Source organism: Aptenodytes forsteri, unplaced genomic scaffold, assembly GCF_000699145.1.
Source record: "Aptenodytes forsteri isolate BGI_AS27 unplaced genomic scaffold, ASM69914v1 Scaffold88, whole genome shotgun sequence".
Taxonomy (NCBI): Eukaryota; Metazoa; Chordata; class Aves; order Sphenisciformes; family Spheniscidae; genus Aptenodytes; species Aptenodytes forsteri.
Window position 1 is genome coordinate 3,492,144 of NW_008795948.1, and position 17,723 is coordinate 3,509,866.

Here is a 17,723-nt window from a genome sequence, read left to right on the forward strand (position 1 = left end):
AGGGCTGGTTGTTCTCATCAGACTCCTCTTGGCACCTGAGGAGAGGACTCCATGGATACATAGGAGGAGAAAAGGACAGCAGGGGCTGGAGGGGCTGTAGCTCTAGCAGCGCTGGTTGACTGCTCTTCTCCAGAGGGCTGAAATGTCCTGGTGGGAGCGGACGAGGGTTGTTCTCACAAGCTGTGGCTTGGAACTGTGTGAAAGCTCCTCCACTGGCCCATATCCCCTTGTGCCAGGCTGTAGTCCAAAAATCTGCCAAAACAGATGCCATCTGAAGCGAGTATTAATTAGAAAAAGTAAATTAAAATGAAGTGTATGAAAAGCCTGTCCACAGAGGGACAACGGCCCATTAACCAGCATTTCTGATAAACGAGTCTGAGGGTCACAGAACAGCATTCCTCAGTGAAGTCCTGCTTTGCTGAGGAAAGAGCTTGCTCAGAAGAGGGGTACAAGAAACAGCCCACACAGGAACCTGTGAGTGTTTCACGGCTGGTCTAACAGATCAGTTGTTTACCATGAGACTGTCTACTCATGCAACCTAAATTTGGACGTATTTGTCTGGCCATATTGCATCACAGTGACAGATTTGTGCTCTTCTGTTAAGAACAATTTTCTCTGATTATGCTTCTGCCAGAAACAAACAAACAGAATGTCGCAGGCCTTGGTATTTGCCACTTATTTCCATGTCTATGCCCAACCTAAAAGTAATTTTTCCTGACAGTCCTGATCTCAGTCTAGACTCAATGTTAATCTAGGTCAGTTACTTCTTGTGCTTCAGTGTAAGTAAGTAAGTGCTGCACAGAGCAAACTCGTTTCTCAACACGATCCTTCGGTGGGATCAGCAATGGATAAGATGCCAAGTGGAAAATAATAGTTCCAATGAGCAAGAGTAAATGGGAGTAGGAAAGCAAGTTACTGAATTATTTCATTAAAACCTGCTGTTATTCTCCACAGCTTCCAGAGTAAAGCTGAAATGTCAAAGTTGAGTATTTATTATTATAGCTAGCCAAACCTTTTTTTGTGCAGAGTAGGTAGGAGGAAAAAACCCCCTTAATTTACCAGAAGAGAATACCCTAGAAGCCCTAGAGCAAATGACACCTGACACTTTATCTTCTTGTCTGAAAATAACTACCATTCCTTGCCTTCCAGGTGCAATCCTTGCTGTCTTTCTAATAATTCTGAGAAGGTGGCAAGAACATAACAAGAAATCGTTAAAGTCCCTACTGCTACCCCGAGGCTCAGGACGACACACAATTTACGGGGGGACCGAGCACACAGAACCAGTCTATGCTGGCTGGTAGTGTAGGACGTGCTGTCAGCAAGCACCATCTTCTTTTTTCCATGAGGCAATATAGATGAGTGTGTATGGGGAAAATGTTTAACCGTGAGCAACCTATTTCTGTATAGCTAAAATAAGTGCGGAGAAATAAAACTCAGGTTTTGAGTTGTGGCTACTTGTGCTAACCAACCCAGCTGCCTGCTGTACTGAAATGGATTGATAGGAGAAGTCTCCCCCTTCAATTCCTGGCTTCATTCACAAGTAAATACTTTTCTCCTTTCCTCAGGGGAAAAAAACAGCAAACAATTATGTCTCTCCCTCCATTTCAACAGTCAGCTGAACAAACTCAGTAAGGATTGACTGCTCCAGTTATTAAGGTTCCTGTGATACAATGATCATTTCCACCTGAGCAGGAACTAACACAAATATGCTTCCTTTTAAGAATATGCAATTATTTTCTTTTTGCCATTCTGAAAACTTCATTACTTTAAGCAAGGGTAAGTTAAAGAAAGGGAGCCCAAAGCTTTCCCCTTCCTGTCAGCTGCAGGAAAACACGTGCAACTAAAATAATGGTTGATTCCTGGACAAGCATGTCCCTTTTGTTTCCTGCTGTGAGATGGTGCTTCATACTAGAGCTACAGAAGCAACTCAAAACTTTCATCAGATCTCGCAGGAATTGTTTCCTTCTCCATCAAGCCACACCAGTAAGATATGAAAATGCATGCAACCCTTGGGAGCCGAACAGAGCAGCAGGCTGCAGCCATGGAAGATGCCTTGCACATTTTTGCACGCCTACAAGATGTGCCTGTGCTAAACCCATTGCTTAAATGTCCGTGCAAAGTTCTTGCCCTGATCCCTGACACTTGATTCATTCCCCACTCATGAGAGCAGCACGTGTGATTTGTACCTGTTTTCCCTGTACGGAGCTGTGGCACACCAAGCTTTCTCCTGTGCAGCCAGCCTAGTTCAACCATCTGGTTAAACTGATGTGATTCACGTTTTACAGGGACAATTTCAAATAGTGTAGGTGTTTGCGTGGCTGGTTAACTGTTCTCTTTTTAAAACTGTTGTTTGCTGTATTTTCCCTATCATGTTCTTTCTCATGGTGATGTTTAGCTTTCTGCACCTTATCCTCATGGCCATTTGAGGTCTCACCAGCATACCAGACACGCAGAAATGCCCATCGACAGTAGGGGAGCCAGCTTCAACTGCTTCATGAAATCAGTACATAGGGTCTCTTAACCTTCCACCTTGTCGCCTCCAGTAAAATTCATACACAGAGGGGTGCTGCGTAATCCCAGGCAGACCAGCCAGCTGTGACCCTTTGCCACAGTGCTGTGCTTCACCAGCTCTACAAGCACTAGTAAAAATAGTATCTACTATTAAAAGATCTACACTTTTAAATGAATGTGCACTGAGGTGGAAGCAGGTGTTCCTTCTCATGTTTGCCTCTTCACTAGGCCAGTGCAGCAGCCGTCAGCTGAAGTAGCCCAGCTGGTGGGGGGTTAAGTGGTTAACTGCCCTCAGCTGCTCATTCACCTCTCCCCAGGGGAGGTGTTACTGTGTTTAAAAAAAAAAAAATAAATGGATGGGAAGAGAGGTATATCATCCTTTGTGGTCAGACAGGTTGCCCAGAGAAGTTGTGGATGCCCCATCCCTGGAAACATTCAAGGCGAGGTTGGACGGGGCTTTGAGCAACCTGATCTAGTGGAAGATGTCCCTGCCCACGGTGGGGGGGGTTGGAGTAGATGATCTTCAAAGGTCCCTTCCAACCCAAACCATTCTAGGATTCTAATCTGGATCAGCAGGAACAGGGATAGTACCTCTAACCATACCCAAACTCCACTGCACGGGCAGGGCTCTCCCACATCCTCCCCAATAGTCTCACTCACACTGTCCATTTAGTAGACAAGCACTGAATTTCTCAACTGGCAAAAAATTGTGGTGTTTCACAGGAGCTGCAAAAGGACACAATCCTGATGCACAGCACCAGAGGATCTCAGCAGAACAGTACTCCATTAGTATCAAAGCAGTTTTCTGAAATGCTCTTAAAAAAAAAAAAAATCTACCTGCTGTCAGAGATGGGAGATTCCACCTATGAAGTCAAACCAGACCCAAACTAAAACCTGGCTGAAAAAGCAAAACGCAGTCAAATTCAGACCTGACCAAGCAGGAACAGCACACCAGTGACAACTAAACCAACCCAAGGAAACAGAACTGGTAGGACTGCGTGACTCCAGCTCAAAGTCACTAAAGCCTGTAAAATTATGAGCAACAGAAAACAGCACTGTAAGAGGAAAAACTGTGCTGCAAAAAAATGTCAATATTTTTGTGATAAGCAATGCTGTGAAAACAAGCCAAAGCACAATCGTTATCACCTCCATATAAGCTTAAAACATTGTTACCACTGAGTCCCTTAGGAAGTCTTGGAGTGTAAGTTTTCACTATGAAAGAACAACATCCAGTTCCCTCACTGCCAAACCACGCTTGCCTAGTATGTATCATTTCACTTTTTTCCTTTAAAGAAAAAAAAAATTGGTGCAAAAATAACTCTATAGAACTGTTTTACAAAAAACAATTAGCAACTTCTTAAATAACTAGGAATAAATTTTAATATTTAATAAGATACTGAAGTTTCTCAAGCAGTCAGACATGGAATAATGTGACTCAACAATGTGGAAAAATCCCATTAATACATCTTTCAAGATATTTTGCTTTTCCAAGTAGTTAAAATAAAAAAAAAAAAAAAAAAAAAAAAAAAAAAAAAAAAAAAAAAAATCCTAAGAACTCCTAAGAACTGACCATGAACACAAAGCTATTGAACAAAGCAGACATTTAATTTGATTATTCTTCCTAGATTGTATGAAAATACATCTAACATATTGTTTCCATGCTTGCTCATGTGATAAAAGAACAACAAATTCTGAATTTGGCTATCGTGTACCAGCTTTGAAGAGTTTGCTGGAAAAGGAAAGACATCTTTCTACTTCGATGGGCAAGACACTAAGTACATAATTTAATGCCACATAATATGTCACTCTTAGATGCTATTTAGCTGAATTTATAACAAAATCTTTAAGTTGCTGAATGCTAAAAAGTATTGAGTTGCATCATGAGAAAGCTTAATTTTTCAAGATGTTTTCCCTTGTATTTGAACAGTGGGAGAAGGAAAACAGCAAAACAACTTTTCTTTTGTCGTCTTTTTTTAAGGAAACTTCAGCCTATTCTCCCAGTGCTGCAGAGTAAGGTACAGAAGCCTTCATTAAAAAGGCACCTAAAACCACCTTTCCTGAATCAGAAACTAAAATTCTGCCAACCACCTGAGCGACTTAGCTGAGCTCATGGGGTTACATGGTCAGTACATATTCAGGGAGAACATGATCCACATTTCTTTTAAAGATCAATCTCCAAAGTATGCGATCAGCAGAAGGAATGAATTCCTAGCAACTCAAAAGCAAACTCCTAGTTTGCAGCCTCCGTGATGCAAGCCTTCGCTGGCCCAAAGAGTCGAGTAGTAAAGAGCAGAGAAGAGGTAGAAGGAAGCAGAAAGTCAAACAGCCACTTGCCAAGATCTGTTTGTGCAAATTTAACATTATGAAAAGAGCGCTGAGAGGGATTGCTTTGAACGCCAAAGTCTTTATTTACCCACAGACAGATACAAAATAGGTGGCTGTCCTGCATCCTGCCATGCTAAATGTGCTTGTGAGCCCACCCGAGAGGCAGGCAAGAAGTTGTAGGCTCCGCGACCGATCTTAAAATGGATGGTGTTACTGCAGCAGGGCCAATCGGTAACTACTTGAGATGGTGGCTTCTGGAAGGGGGTACCTGCCTCTTAGGACTTGGGGCATAACTGTTCCAGGGTGCCAGAGCTGTTACACCTTTATATGAAGAGGAAAAAGCAACGAAACAACTAAAAAATTAACAAATGATAAAAGCAATGGAATGTAAAAGTAAAATTTTATAATAACTTATTTAAAGGTATTCTTATAAAGCCTTCCTTACATGGTATAGTATTCAAAGAATGGTCCCAATGACATCAAATTCCTTCATTTTGTTTAAAAGCGATGAGGAAGATCTTTCTGCTTTACTACCTGATCTCACTTTCCTCCCCTCAAAAACCAATATTAGAGAAACATACATAATACCATTTTTTGGTTTTGATTTTAGGCACAGGCCTATGCTTCAGTCCTGGTATAACACGTATCTATAGCAGAGGGAAAGTTTCCCTCAAAATCAATTACGAAATCTTGATTTTTTTCCTTGAGTGCAAGGCTTGGCATACCACTTCAAAAAATGCAAACATGTAACATTTCCCCCTATTTTGAACTGTGCTATTTTGTCAAAATTATTTGAAAAAAATTAACCTTCCAACAGCGTTTATAAAAATTGATTAAAAGAACAAAGCAGTTTGGTCACAAAACAGAAACCAAAGAGTTCAGGATAGGGCAACGCTACATTTAAAACCTCTTTCAATTAGTATCTTCTAATAAAACCAAAGTTTTTACGTGTTGGGAACAAATGGGGATTTTGATAATTCCAAAAACGAAATCTGCAATCAAATCCTGAAGAAATACTTTGGAAAAAAACATACACTTTCATGATATAGCAAGGCTTCATTTTCAAAAGGGCTACACAGAGTTTCTGCACTATTAAAGGCAAACTAAGCTAGAACATACACAAATTACTAAATGGACATGAAGGCACACATTGTGTTTACTTAGGCTAGATAACAATGGTACAAGTCAAAACTTACTTGTAACGCTGCCTAATCACACACCAATGACATGCACTGGGAAGAAAACAGGTAAAGACATTTTTCTTTACCGTTTTTTCCTAGTTCTAATATTATTTCCACCAATACTAAATCTTGTATATTCATCTCACTGCAAGTGTGAGAACCTAATGGGAGCAAAGAATTCAAAACAGCTTTTGCTGACACAGCACAGTGGCGATAAGAGAGTCGAGAGCAGAGCTCCTAAAAAAGTAAAGAACGATTTCAAACAGTCTGCCAAGTCGAGTAGCCAGTTTTACACAAACTTTATCAAAAGGAACAGTCAGGCTAAATTTCACATTAAAATTGTTCCTTACGTGCTTCTTCAAAAATCTGTTTCACTTTTAATTACTTGTTTTGAATTTAGTTTTTGCACTTTAGTCAAGTTTCACTTTCTGTTTCATTCATGGTTTTTTTTTTGTTCCTTGTTGGGCATTTTTTGCATTATCACAAAGTTGTAATGCTTGGACTCCAAGCATTCCAAAGAAATGTTTGCCTATGCGTTTTACTTGATGTTTTAAAAAAAAAAAATCAAGTAATTTTTTCAAATAATAGGTTTTGTAAGATTTATTTTTATTAAGACACAAAAATCCTAGAATATTGGGCCTAGATTGCAAGACAATATCCCTTTAAATCCAGACTTGTACAGCTCTGCAAGATCAAGTCGCTTCTATTTCGCCGGAATGAAATACAGGAAAAAACAGTATAGAAAAAAATCTCTTACAGTGTAAGATTTCCCCTCTCTGGTACAGGGTGTGCCTTTCCCACCACACACTATATTTCTTGGTGGAAGGATATTTAAAAAAATGTTTAAGAATCATTGGAGAGCTATTTTATAAGAGCACAAACAAATTGTTATGGGTGTGGTTATAGCGAGATACGCACCTGGATCATGAATGGCATTCAAGCACTGTCTCAAAAACACACAAGGCAAGCAAATCTCATTGGGACCACAGACCAAGCCATTTCTTACTTAAAAGGACTTGAGAGCTAATAACTTCTTTCAAGGATATACTATTTTTAACATCTGTTGGTTGACAAATACTATCTCAAAACCCTATGTTTACGCCTACCTGGTTTGATTTTAACCTACCTCCAATCTGAAAGTATTTTGGAGGGAACCTTTTACATTCGTAACAATTCAAGTGTAACTGTAATGCTGAGTAATAAGTTTGGTTTGTCCTGAAATTTTCTGAACTATGCAGTTCGTTATCAGTGCAGAAGCAGCAGAAGACTGCTGTGGTTGGCTCAGTGGATTTATAAAAACAAAACAAAACAAAAAATCCCCCCCCATGTAACCTTTACAGAATATATGTAAAATTGTGTCCTTCCCTGGCCATATTCACAACTTATCTACAAGATAGTGTTGGCAGTAGAAACTGCAGTCCATGACTATTTGCATTCAGCTCTCATCCATCTGTTCCTCTGCTTTCTCTTAGGCTTCAACTTGTTCAGTTTTTTGCGGGGTTTCTCAGTCTGCTGATTTTCAACAGAATCCACCCCAAGAACGTGTTCAGAGCAGCATAACTGTCCATTCAACATAGAATTTAGTACTGTCCCGTCTTGGTGTTCCTTGCAGAAAGAATTTGGGCAGAAGTGGCAGAAAGAAACAGAAGGTTTGCCACAAACATCACAGTGGTGCCAAGGACACTCCCACTTTCCTGCAATCAAAACCAAAGAGCGCATTAGCAGGGAGTAAAACGTGTCACCGTCTTTTAAAGTTTTGTGTTTTAGCAGCTGAACAACACACAACTTTCCTGACAAAGCTAGATGAGACGGCAACTACTGTGGCTTATCTCAAAAAATCAAAATGCTACATCGCACTTGTAAAGCTCAGCTGACAGCAGTAAGTAGCAGACTTGATATCCTTTCACTTAAATACAGCAGTGAACTCCAGCTAGAAGAAATTATTCAGGCTTTACTCGATAGCGTTTTACAGAACTTGCAGGCTGGTAGAGTATCCAAACATCCAGTCAACTGCTGCCTACCATTACAACGCTCACCTGTTTTCTGCAAGTTTTGCTCAGGGATGGCTGATGGGCTTTACCTACAGACGCTCTTTTGCCCCAGCATATTTTACCAGTCATTGTTTCACTTGTTTCTGGGATAACAGGCTTTGCCTGCTTCACGTCTTCATATCCCACCTGACATGGCTGACTATGGAACCAGGTAACTCCTGTGGTATCTGGAACGGCAACCTGACGTCTGCTGCCCTTAACATTTTCCTACTTGCCTTCTTCCAGATGCTGCTGCTATTCTTTTGGCTTGAACTCAACTGGCTTCATGCATTTCTTAGATATAATCAACTTTCCTGGGACAGGGCCACAGTGCTCCTACCAAGTGATATACTCAATTACCTATATTTCTAAAACTAAAGGCTCATTTTGCCAGAGGCAGGAGGAAGGCCATCATTTTGTCTCCATACTCAAGAAGAGCTCCTGCACGAAGGAAGTTCGTACCATATGACAAGAATGTTTTTGAGAAGACACTCTTGACAAGGTTTCAGTGCAATAAATGAGGCACCTGCACAAGTTATTCATTTACATAAGTTTAAGAGGCGAGCCCACTCACCAAAAGGACGTTTCACCAAACCAAGACAGGAGAGATGGTAAGCTTTAGTACAGGATTTCCTGTCGCACAATACCAGCTGGCCTCCATCACCACAACGGAAACAATCGTCTTCAGATTCTTTCTTCCCTTCATTTTTCGTTCTGCGTCTCCGTGTTCTCTTTTTGGTCTTTTTGCCTTTTTCTTCTGAGGCATTAGTGGAAGAATTCTAAAAGAGTAAGATGCAAATCTGTAAACGCCAGTTTTGCAAAGGAAAAAAATTACACAACCTAGCAAAACTGTTGGCATGCCTGGCAGACCGTGCACACAGGCAAAAATTTGACTTGGTACAGACCTGTCCAGAGCCTCACGGTGCTTATCTGTGTTGATAGAAAAACCACGCTGACCCTTGTAAAAAGTCATCTTGAAACCAGATCTTGTCCTTACAATCCCTTCCTATTGGAAAGCTCCTCCACTTTCTTATGACTGAAAAAAGGTCTTCCAAGTTCCAGCCTAATCTACTTGTGGCTAATTTACCTCTATTTTGTTCTTGCACCACCAATCACTTCACTTCAACATCCATTTTTCTCTTCCAGTTGTGTATACTCATGCTGGAATTATTAAAAACAGCCTCCACTTCCCTTCTTTGAGGAATGGACAGCAGAATTTCAGGAACTGTAACTGTGCCCATAATGCTAGAAAGAATATACCAAGCCTTATCCCTATTTCAATCTGACAGTCTGCTGCTTGCACTTCAACTCTCCTTCACCAAATCATATAAAATGAATTCTGGATGTTTTTTCAACATCCCTACCATCGTACCTCTCACCCCAGTAATCATTAACGACTTTCTTTAAAATTAGCGCATTCTATCTACCAATGCAGACAGCCCTGCAAAACTGAACTGTAACATTTCATTTCTTCGTGGCTGTCTGCATAAATTAATCATAAGCTTATGTGAAACCCCACTTAAGCCTCTCCCTTAACAAAAAACAGCTATGCGAATTCTGGAGATTTTAAACCCATCTTCTGAAGCGCCTGATACTGAGCAGTGTAAAGGACCACATGAAGGTGCAGCCTTTCTACATCCACAGGTGAGATTTTTTTTCTCTTGGGAGTGTACTTGTGCCTTCCCTCGCACTCCTATGCCAGCCCATCAGGAAGCCGCATCAACTTCTCCTGGATTACAGGTTTTAAATTAACCTGACATGAATCACACAGGCCATTTATTGACATAATTTGGTATCATTTTTTCTTTATGTTTACATTTCAAAACTTTTTATTCTTCAGGTTTTTTTATTCTTCAGTTCAACTGAAAGATTTTTAACAAATCCTAATAAAATAATCATATTTTAAGGTTCAGATGGGGGAAATACAAACTGCAATGTCAGAATAATCTCACTGGCTATAGTTAGGCTAATTCTTAGTCAGTTCCTAGCTCCTACAACCCTTCCCCTCCTTCATACTTCGAACAGGACTGGGAAGGTTATTCCCTCAGCAACCCCTTCTTTTCCATGCTTTTGATTCCAAAAGCTAGTGCCAGTAGCTAGCAAGATGTCTTATTCAGGACCTAAAGTAATTAATTTCTCATACGAGAAAGTGGGAGAAAATATTTTAGGGTGTTCCCAAAAGCAGTATCGCCTGCTGTACTATTACAGCATAAAAATGTATTCTTTAGCACCAAGGTTATGTTTGGCAAAAGAATGTTTCCATCTTCCCAGCAAGGGAAACAGTAAGCTTTTTCCTCAGAGGACAGCTAGCATCTGTTTAAGCAGCATTAACCCTTATCGTAACATAAAACTGGTCCACCAACACATACCCCAAAAGAAAAACAAGGCTAGTAGTTTGACAAGACACTGTCAACATCTCCTGACATATTACTTGCCTTTGGTCTGTCCCCAAGAAATCCACTGCAGTTTGGGGCACCACATTTGCAGACTGTTTTTTCATTGCCCAGACAGTCAAGGTTGTAATTAAAAGTCAGCTCCGTCCCTGAGTGAGATAAGACATACCCTTTCATTATAAAGGACAAGGTAACGAAGTCTATCAAAATTATTACAAACAAATAAAGGTTTCATTATCTGTCTTCTGTTTTTGTACTTGCTTGCTGATCTAGTATCATAAGATTTTCCCCCTCTTTACTGCTCATAAGCACTGACAATGATTGACTAGATGCCAGTACAGCATGATGTCTTATGCAATTACATTTTAAAATAAATTGGTTTGACTTCAACAAAACTGTGCGTGTGTCTGGTCTACACACACGCACGCGTTATATATATCCATATATCTAGACAGCTGGATATAGCTATAGATGTATGTGTGTGTGTGCACGCATGTGTGTACACAAACCAGAACATATATATTTTTAAACATCCTTCTTGCCCCACTCCTTAAGTTTATTATCATCACTTGAAGAAAAGATACAGAAATATTGTTTGAGATCTCTCTAACAAAAACCGTGCTCTACAACACAAAGCGAATGCGTGGATACCGACTAGGGGTTCTTTGGTGTTCCCTTAGAAGCAAGCAACAAAAAGCAGCCATGGGACTCTCTATTAAGAAACATTAAATAAAAGGCAGGTCACAAAGCATCTCTCCCGTGTGCTGAGTTCTCTACAAAAATATTTGCACTGAATCAGTTAAACCATGACCGTCCCACTCATAACTGCGCGAAAGGTTTAACTTAGGCAATTAAACCAAAACCAACGTAAGCTGGTATACCTGCAGGAATATCGCACACAGCAAACAGGCCGACACGAGTGTCTCCATTTACTGTCCATTTTAGAGTTTCACAATTTGGTTGGCAGCTGTGATTCATAAAACGAGAATAGTTTCCTTTGGGGCCAGCATCAATAATACGGTCCTGGAGATCAAACCAGCAACAGAATGAATGTTTTTTCTCCCCCCCTCAAAAAAAAAAAAAAATTCATAAATTATTTCAGTAGTTACATTCAAAACAGACATGGTGCTGCTACCCAGAAGCACACAAGCAAACCGATGGTACATGTTGTATTGAAAACTGTAGTGTCTCATGTGGCCTGGAATGTGACACTCCCAAAGCAATACTTGTGCTCTGGCTCACATTTTCCCAGAACTCATCTCAGCCACGTGGCAGGATAAGTGTTCTCGTGAGCGCTGTGGTGGTTGTGTTAAGAACCCCCTCCCTCCAAAAAGCCTCAAAACTCAAACTCAGTCCATTTACCTTTTACTTTGCATTCACAAAGCTGTGACGCATTTACAAATACTGTGCTTTATGGTATTTACCAAGTCACTGCATGATTACTTGCAGAGATTACCAGTTTCTCACCAGCTTGCTTTCCCCAAATCAGCCTAGTTTAAACAAAAACAAGCTCTTGGTAAACTAAAAAAAATCCCATCCCTACACACAATTGCCTTTTAATTTCTTTCTCCACCAAAACATACCAAATATTAACAAAATAAAATGAAGTCTTGAAATAGCCAGAAGAATTTTGAAACCTGATTCTTTGCAGGGGTGCTTAAGACAGCTTTGCTTATTTTTGAACAATTATTACCGTTTCCTTCTAACTCATATTTATAATGCACATGTATGACTGTCATGACTATGTGCACATACATCCAGCCACTCTAACTGCATGTGCAGCTCAGCCTCATAATGGCATGGGCATTTTTTAAAGACAGAACCACAATGATCATTTAGTAACTATGGCAAGAGTCAAATACATGTTCAGTTCAGATACTTAACACACTGACATTATGTGTCAGTTTAGTAGAGGGGTGAGAAACTGAAATGTTAAGATGAACATGGTTTCAGCCTTCTTAGGTGGCAAGTCCTGTGCAGGAACTCCTCAGTTACAGGACTAATGAAAACAGTAGCTGTGGAAATACAGGGCAGGACCGTTTCGGGCAAAAGAAAGGTGATTAGGACTGAAAAAATATGCAGGACTGACAGCCAACTCTTGTTTTTCTCCTAAGTAGCTCTTTGGGCACTGAAGCAATATAATATATATAATCAATACCCCCTGCTGTGCGGGTTCTCCACTTTCTTCCCCTTCTCAGGAACAAAATACTCAGAGGTATGCACAGAGAACCACAGATGCTGGATTAATTTGCTGCGTTAATTAATCTGCTGGATTCATTTGCTGCAGAATCAATTTGTGAAGTGCTGGCTGGCTACTAATGCAGATAGTGCTTTCAGAAAAGAGTTTCTACAAAAGCACAAGCCTAGTTTTGCTATAAACAAAGAAAGGGACATACAGTTGCAAAAAAGATTAAATGTCCAATATAGGACACAGCCTCACAATTATATTCCACGCTACTCTCAAGTGAGATTTTTTTTTTGTTGCTGAAATTTTAGTAAATTAAAGGATTGCTAACTAATTCTTTCAACTGTATCACTACTATTTCAAGGTCAGGTTATTATATCATTATCATTTCAAGGTCAGGTTGGACGGGGCTCTGAGCAACCTGATCTAGTTGAAGATGTCCCTGCCCATGGCAGGGGGGTTGGACTAGGTGACCTTTAGAGGTCCCTTCCAACCCAAACCATTCTATGATTCTATTTCCTGAAACTTCATACTTCCTTTTAAGACTAGGCAGACAAATACTTTTGCTGTACTTGATTTCAAGCAGAAAAGCACAATTTATAGACCTTAATATATACTTTATTACGTTACAGTTAGAACTAATGAGATACATTACATATATAGAATGGAGCAAGCAGGCACAGAAGATACAACATTGCGAATATATGAAACTGTGGAACACGACAGGTAGCAGAGTGCCCTACCAAGGTGATCAACAGAAGGAAAAGAGATCAAAATAATGTTACAATTAAATAATGGAAGGAAATGCAAAATACTCTACCTTATCAATAGTAAGCATATAGAAGTGGGTAATGTCATTTTCATGTGCATATTTGATTCTTGCCATACATTCCTCTTCATCAATCAGCTCACCGACATACTCATTCACAAACTCTCCCTGAAAGATACCAAGTATCACTAGTGAAGTATATACCAAACCCACAAAGAGCATCACAAGTCACCTCTTCATTGCTAGGCAAGAATGATTCATACCTTTTTAATGTCCCTCTTAGCGACCAGACCCCACCCTTTCCCATCGGTTTTGATGATCTTTGTCTCAGGGTATTGACGTTTTGTAAAGCACTGGTTTTGGCATTGTTCTCCCGCTGGACAAACTTGTGGATGGCATTCATACATCAGCATCCGATTTAGGCACTCGGAATCAAAGCCACAAGGGTTTTCATCTGTGGGTTTGCAGTTGCACTTGGGAATCTCAGAAATGTCAGCAGTATATATCTGCACTTTACCACAAGGTTTATTCACCTGAATAATACATTAAAATAGTTCAAACATCACTTTAAAACATTTGAATTTATTGTAAGAGTTATTACAGTGGTTACTAATTTGGTTTTGCAACACTAGATGTTCCAATGGAAGCAAAATTTCATCATCTCATGACTGTAAAGCACAATTACCAGCACATCATCACAACCTCTCCTCCGCATCTCACCACTCAGCTCTTCCTCTCCAGTGCTCGCTTAGACCTTTGAGTATCCAGTGTAATTTCCTCAAACTTTACCTTAATATGCTTGTATGGTGGGGGTTTACGTTCACTTTCTTGGGTTTCTTTGGCTTCTCGCTGTAGCTTTATTTCTCGAAATCGAGCTTCAGCTTCTTGCAAAGCTAAAAAAGATTGCTGTATCAACAAAAATGCTAGAAAGAGGATTACTCCCCCCAAGTTGACTTGCTCATTCCCGTGTGTGTTAAACAAAGAATCACCTTCTACTTCCTAGTCCCATCATTCGATTTTCTTGCAAACAATGCTTCTGGAGTGTTAATGCTCTTAACAGATGTATCAATTCTACTCTTTCTGTCTCCCAGTTAAACTCATAATTTCATTTCCAGAAAGTAAAAATCATCAGAAATAATTCCAATTAGATTGTAGCCTTTTACAAGCCATGAAAATAATGCTTTTCAACGTTAGTAATAGTCACTGCTGCCCAGGGCACCAAAACAATTTTTTTAATACGATATTGTAAAACAAACGTACAAAAACAGACCCACGGCTATGTGTGAAGAAAGTAAAGCATGCATATCACAAGATTATTTTTGTTTACTTTTAGCTATATACCATTTTTGAAGACTTTTCCAATTCCTTTGATCCCCTGGTATCTACTCCCTCTGTCTCCCTCCATATAAGGGAACACCCGTGCTTGGTGCGTCCAATAGTAATCCTTAGAACCAAAGAAAAACACAGGAAATTCTCCGATTTCATGCTTCATTTTCTGGATATTTGGGGGAACGTTTTTCGGATGGCAAACTTCTGCAGGCCACCATCTAGCACAGAAGTACAAATAAAAAAATACAGCATTTTAGTCAAGCTCTTTCTGCAAGAGACGGTTCAACAAAATCACCCTAAGTAGCAGTAACTGATTATTATTTCCAAGATGCAAGTGGATTTAAAATCCTTTCCTCCCCCCACTCACTAGGCAACGAGAGAAGACAGGACTAGAAAAGGAGAGCCCGACACTCAGATCTGTGGGACTTTTGCCCGCCTGCAAGATAAGCATACACATAAAGCTCCTTGCACCTGGTTAGCAAAAACATCATCTTTAATAAGGTCTGCAGTCACTGCAGTTGTCAAAGATCAAGAGACAGCTGATAACAGCTATTAATGCTTTCTAGGATCAACCCCACCCACCTCTACCTCACTCAAATCTCAATGAAGTGTAAACCACTGACAACCCGAGTGACTTAACTCCCAGCCTGCAAGGTAGTAATTTAGCCAATTACAAGCTATACCAGCTTAACTATTTGAAGAGACCTCTGAAACAAAAGGGGTTGAAGGCTCATACACTGGAAGCAGATGTCAGAAGACCACAAGGAGTCCTGTATGGGTAATGCCTTGGCAGAGAGCAACAACGAAGCTTCAAGTCTTTGAACTTGAAGCTTGCAAGGAGGTGGAGTCCCTAGTTCAGAGAGGAATGAGAAATCTGTGTGCAGCAAGGCTGGCCTACAGAAGCAACCAACTGTATGATCCTTAAACATGCCAGTACTGTAAAAACAAAATAAATCCGTTCATCAGACCTGTAATTTCCCAGTTTAACCCAAATAATATCCTGGAAATGGAGTTTCTTCCCCGCCCTGCAGTCATTGCAGTACCAGCTCCCATCTGGCATTTCAATGTTTAAACAGTCTGGGTGAAACGCTGCAGGACATGACTCGCAGCACAACAAGCTTCCTCCTTCAGAGAGGGGAAAAAAAAAAAGTTGAAAAACATCAAGACAAAAATAAAAGTTTTGCATTCCAACCAGGTTCAAAGCAGCGTGATACACATGTGGCAGGTTCAGTTAGAAAATAAATGGTTAAAACACGCTGGCCTGCAACAAATACATATAATTCAGTTGTGTACAAAACCCAAAAGGTCCGTACTAATTTGAATGCCTGGCAGACTCGCATTAGTAATATGTACAAAATAACAAGCAAGCTAGTGATAAAAAAGTCAGCATAATGCACCACCAATTATAATTACTTTGTTTTACTTCAATGATACAATATATTTAACAGTTTAATATATATTAATATTCCGCTGTATGCAAACTTTTGACAACAACAGATTTCTCTTATGTTTTTTTTTTTCCTGGGGGGAGAGGGAATGAGGTTGTTAGTTTGTTCCATGAATTATCAAGTGGAAAGTTAGCAGCTTGTTAAGCTGCCGCTATGCTGCATGTTAATTTGTTAACAAATCAGGTGAACTTTCACTGCTACAGTTTAATCAGCACTAGGCATTTTGTGGTTCTTAATAAGAAATAAATTTATTATACAACATAAAACAAAACACCCTTAATTAGTGGTACTCTCAGCAACAACCAATACTGATTCAATTTGCTGAATTGAATTTAGTGTAGCTGTCTGCAGCTACACTAAAAGCAACTCTTAAAATATTTATGTTTTAATATTATGTATTAGCAATAAAGAAACACAAAAAGCTTCAGTACATTGAACACAGGGGAAAGAACAGAGAAATACTTCTCATTACATGTCTCCAGCAAAGAATTAAATCAGGCTTCTGGTTGCTGGACAAAGTCCAAGTAAAAACATTCTTTAATAAATTATATCTGCAAAAAAAGGATACTCAAAAACTTGAAGCAGCACAAGCCAACCTGAAGTTATTTCAATACCTAACAGAGCCTAACTTAATATGCCACATTTCTAATAATTTTCTGTAAACAGATTAGTAAAATGAAATTTAAATCGAAGAATAAAACGTTTTGATGCTGCATTTATGAGAGAGTGTTACATCAGTTTACCTTTTGAACACACAAAGCACCAGCTCACATTGACATGCGCATGATGACTTTTTCCTTTCATGGCAGTGAAATGATTCGTACAAACAATGCTGTTGGAAGCGATGACTGCACATCCCGCAGCAATGCAAACGTCTCCAGCATGGTATGCAACAGGACAGCGAACACAACGCATCATCTTTCCTAGCAAAGCAGAATACTGCCATATTATTTTTGAACAAAACTGATTTATTATTTGAGCTAAAACGGTATTACTGCCTGAAGTAGCCTATATACACAAAAAATACACCAATTATGTTTTCAAAGTCTGTGTGTGTATTTGCATTTAGCAACAATACTGAATTAACAAAGGTTTTTAAAGAACCCTACACTGAGTTTAAAGCACTATACTATTTAAATGTGAAGGCTTTAACTATGCACACCAGGGTAGACAAGCTTTCCTCAGTCATGCAATTTTGTCTACAGATGTTGCCCAAAGCTAAAAATATGCACAGCATCAAACGTCTCCACATTCGGCGAGCCTTGCTGCAGTGTTTGTACATTCACAGGTCTTGCTCTCAGTCTGCTCAGCCTGTCTCTCACCATCATATATGCATTCTAGATTTCATTCTCTTTTGAGAAGAAAACACCGCTAACTATAGATAATTGAAAGCTAATTAAAAAGAAGAAAACAAGGTAAATACTAATGTTGACTAAAAATTATGCAATTATTATTTTTTTAAAAAATTCTGAATCAATCAATAGTGCATGCATGCCTGAAAAATTGCAGCTAGCTGCTATTAAATGGACAGATTCCTTACCTTAAGGTACCA

At 39.6% G+C, this 17,723-nt stretch overlaps 1 protein-coding gene across 1 annotated transcript in view; it reads right to left on the minus strand.

The window, feature by feature from the left end:
• Window positions 1–5,221: 5,221 nt before the first annotated feature.
• Window positions 5,222–17,723, minus strand: part of NSD2 (nuclear receptor binding SET domain protein 2) — a 63,840-nt gene continuing 51,338 nt past the window's right edge. Inside the window, exons 13-22 of the mRNA XM_009285408.1 lie at window positions 16,915–17,094; window positions 15,692–15,848; window positions 14,736–14,941; window positions 14,184–14,287; window positions 13,658–13,927; window positions 13,446–13,562; window positions 11,322–11,463; window positions 10,483–10,589; window positions 8,622–8,826; window positions 5,222–7,711 (exon numbers count right to left, since the gene is read on the minus strand). Coding sequence (XP_009283683.1) covers window positions 7,443–7,711; window positions 8,622–8,826; window positions 10,483–10,589; window positions 11,322–11,463; window positions 13,446–13,562; window positions 13,658–13,927; window positions 14,184–14,287; window positions 14,736–14,941; window positions 15,692–15,848; window positions 16,915–17,094 — 1,757 coding nt within the window. The 3' untranslated portion in view covers window positions 5,222–7,442. The remainder of the gene's footprint in view (window positions 7,712–8,621; window positions 8,827–10,482; window positions 10,590–11,321; window positions 11,464–13,445; window positions 13,563–13,657; window positions 13,928–14,183; window positions 14,288–14,735; window positions 14,942–15,691; window positions 15,849–16,914; window positions 17,095–17,723) is intronic.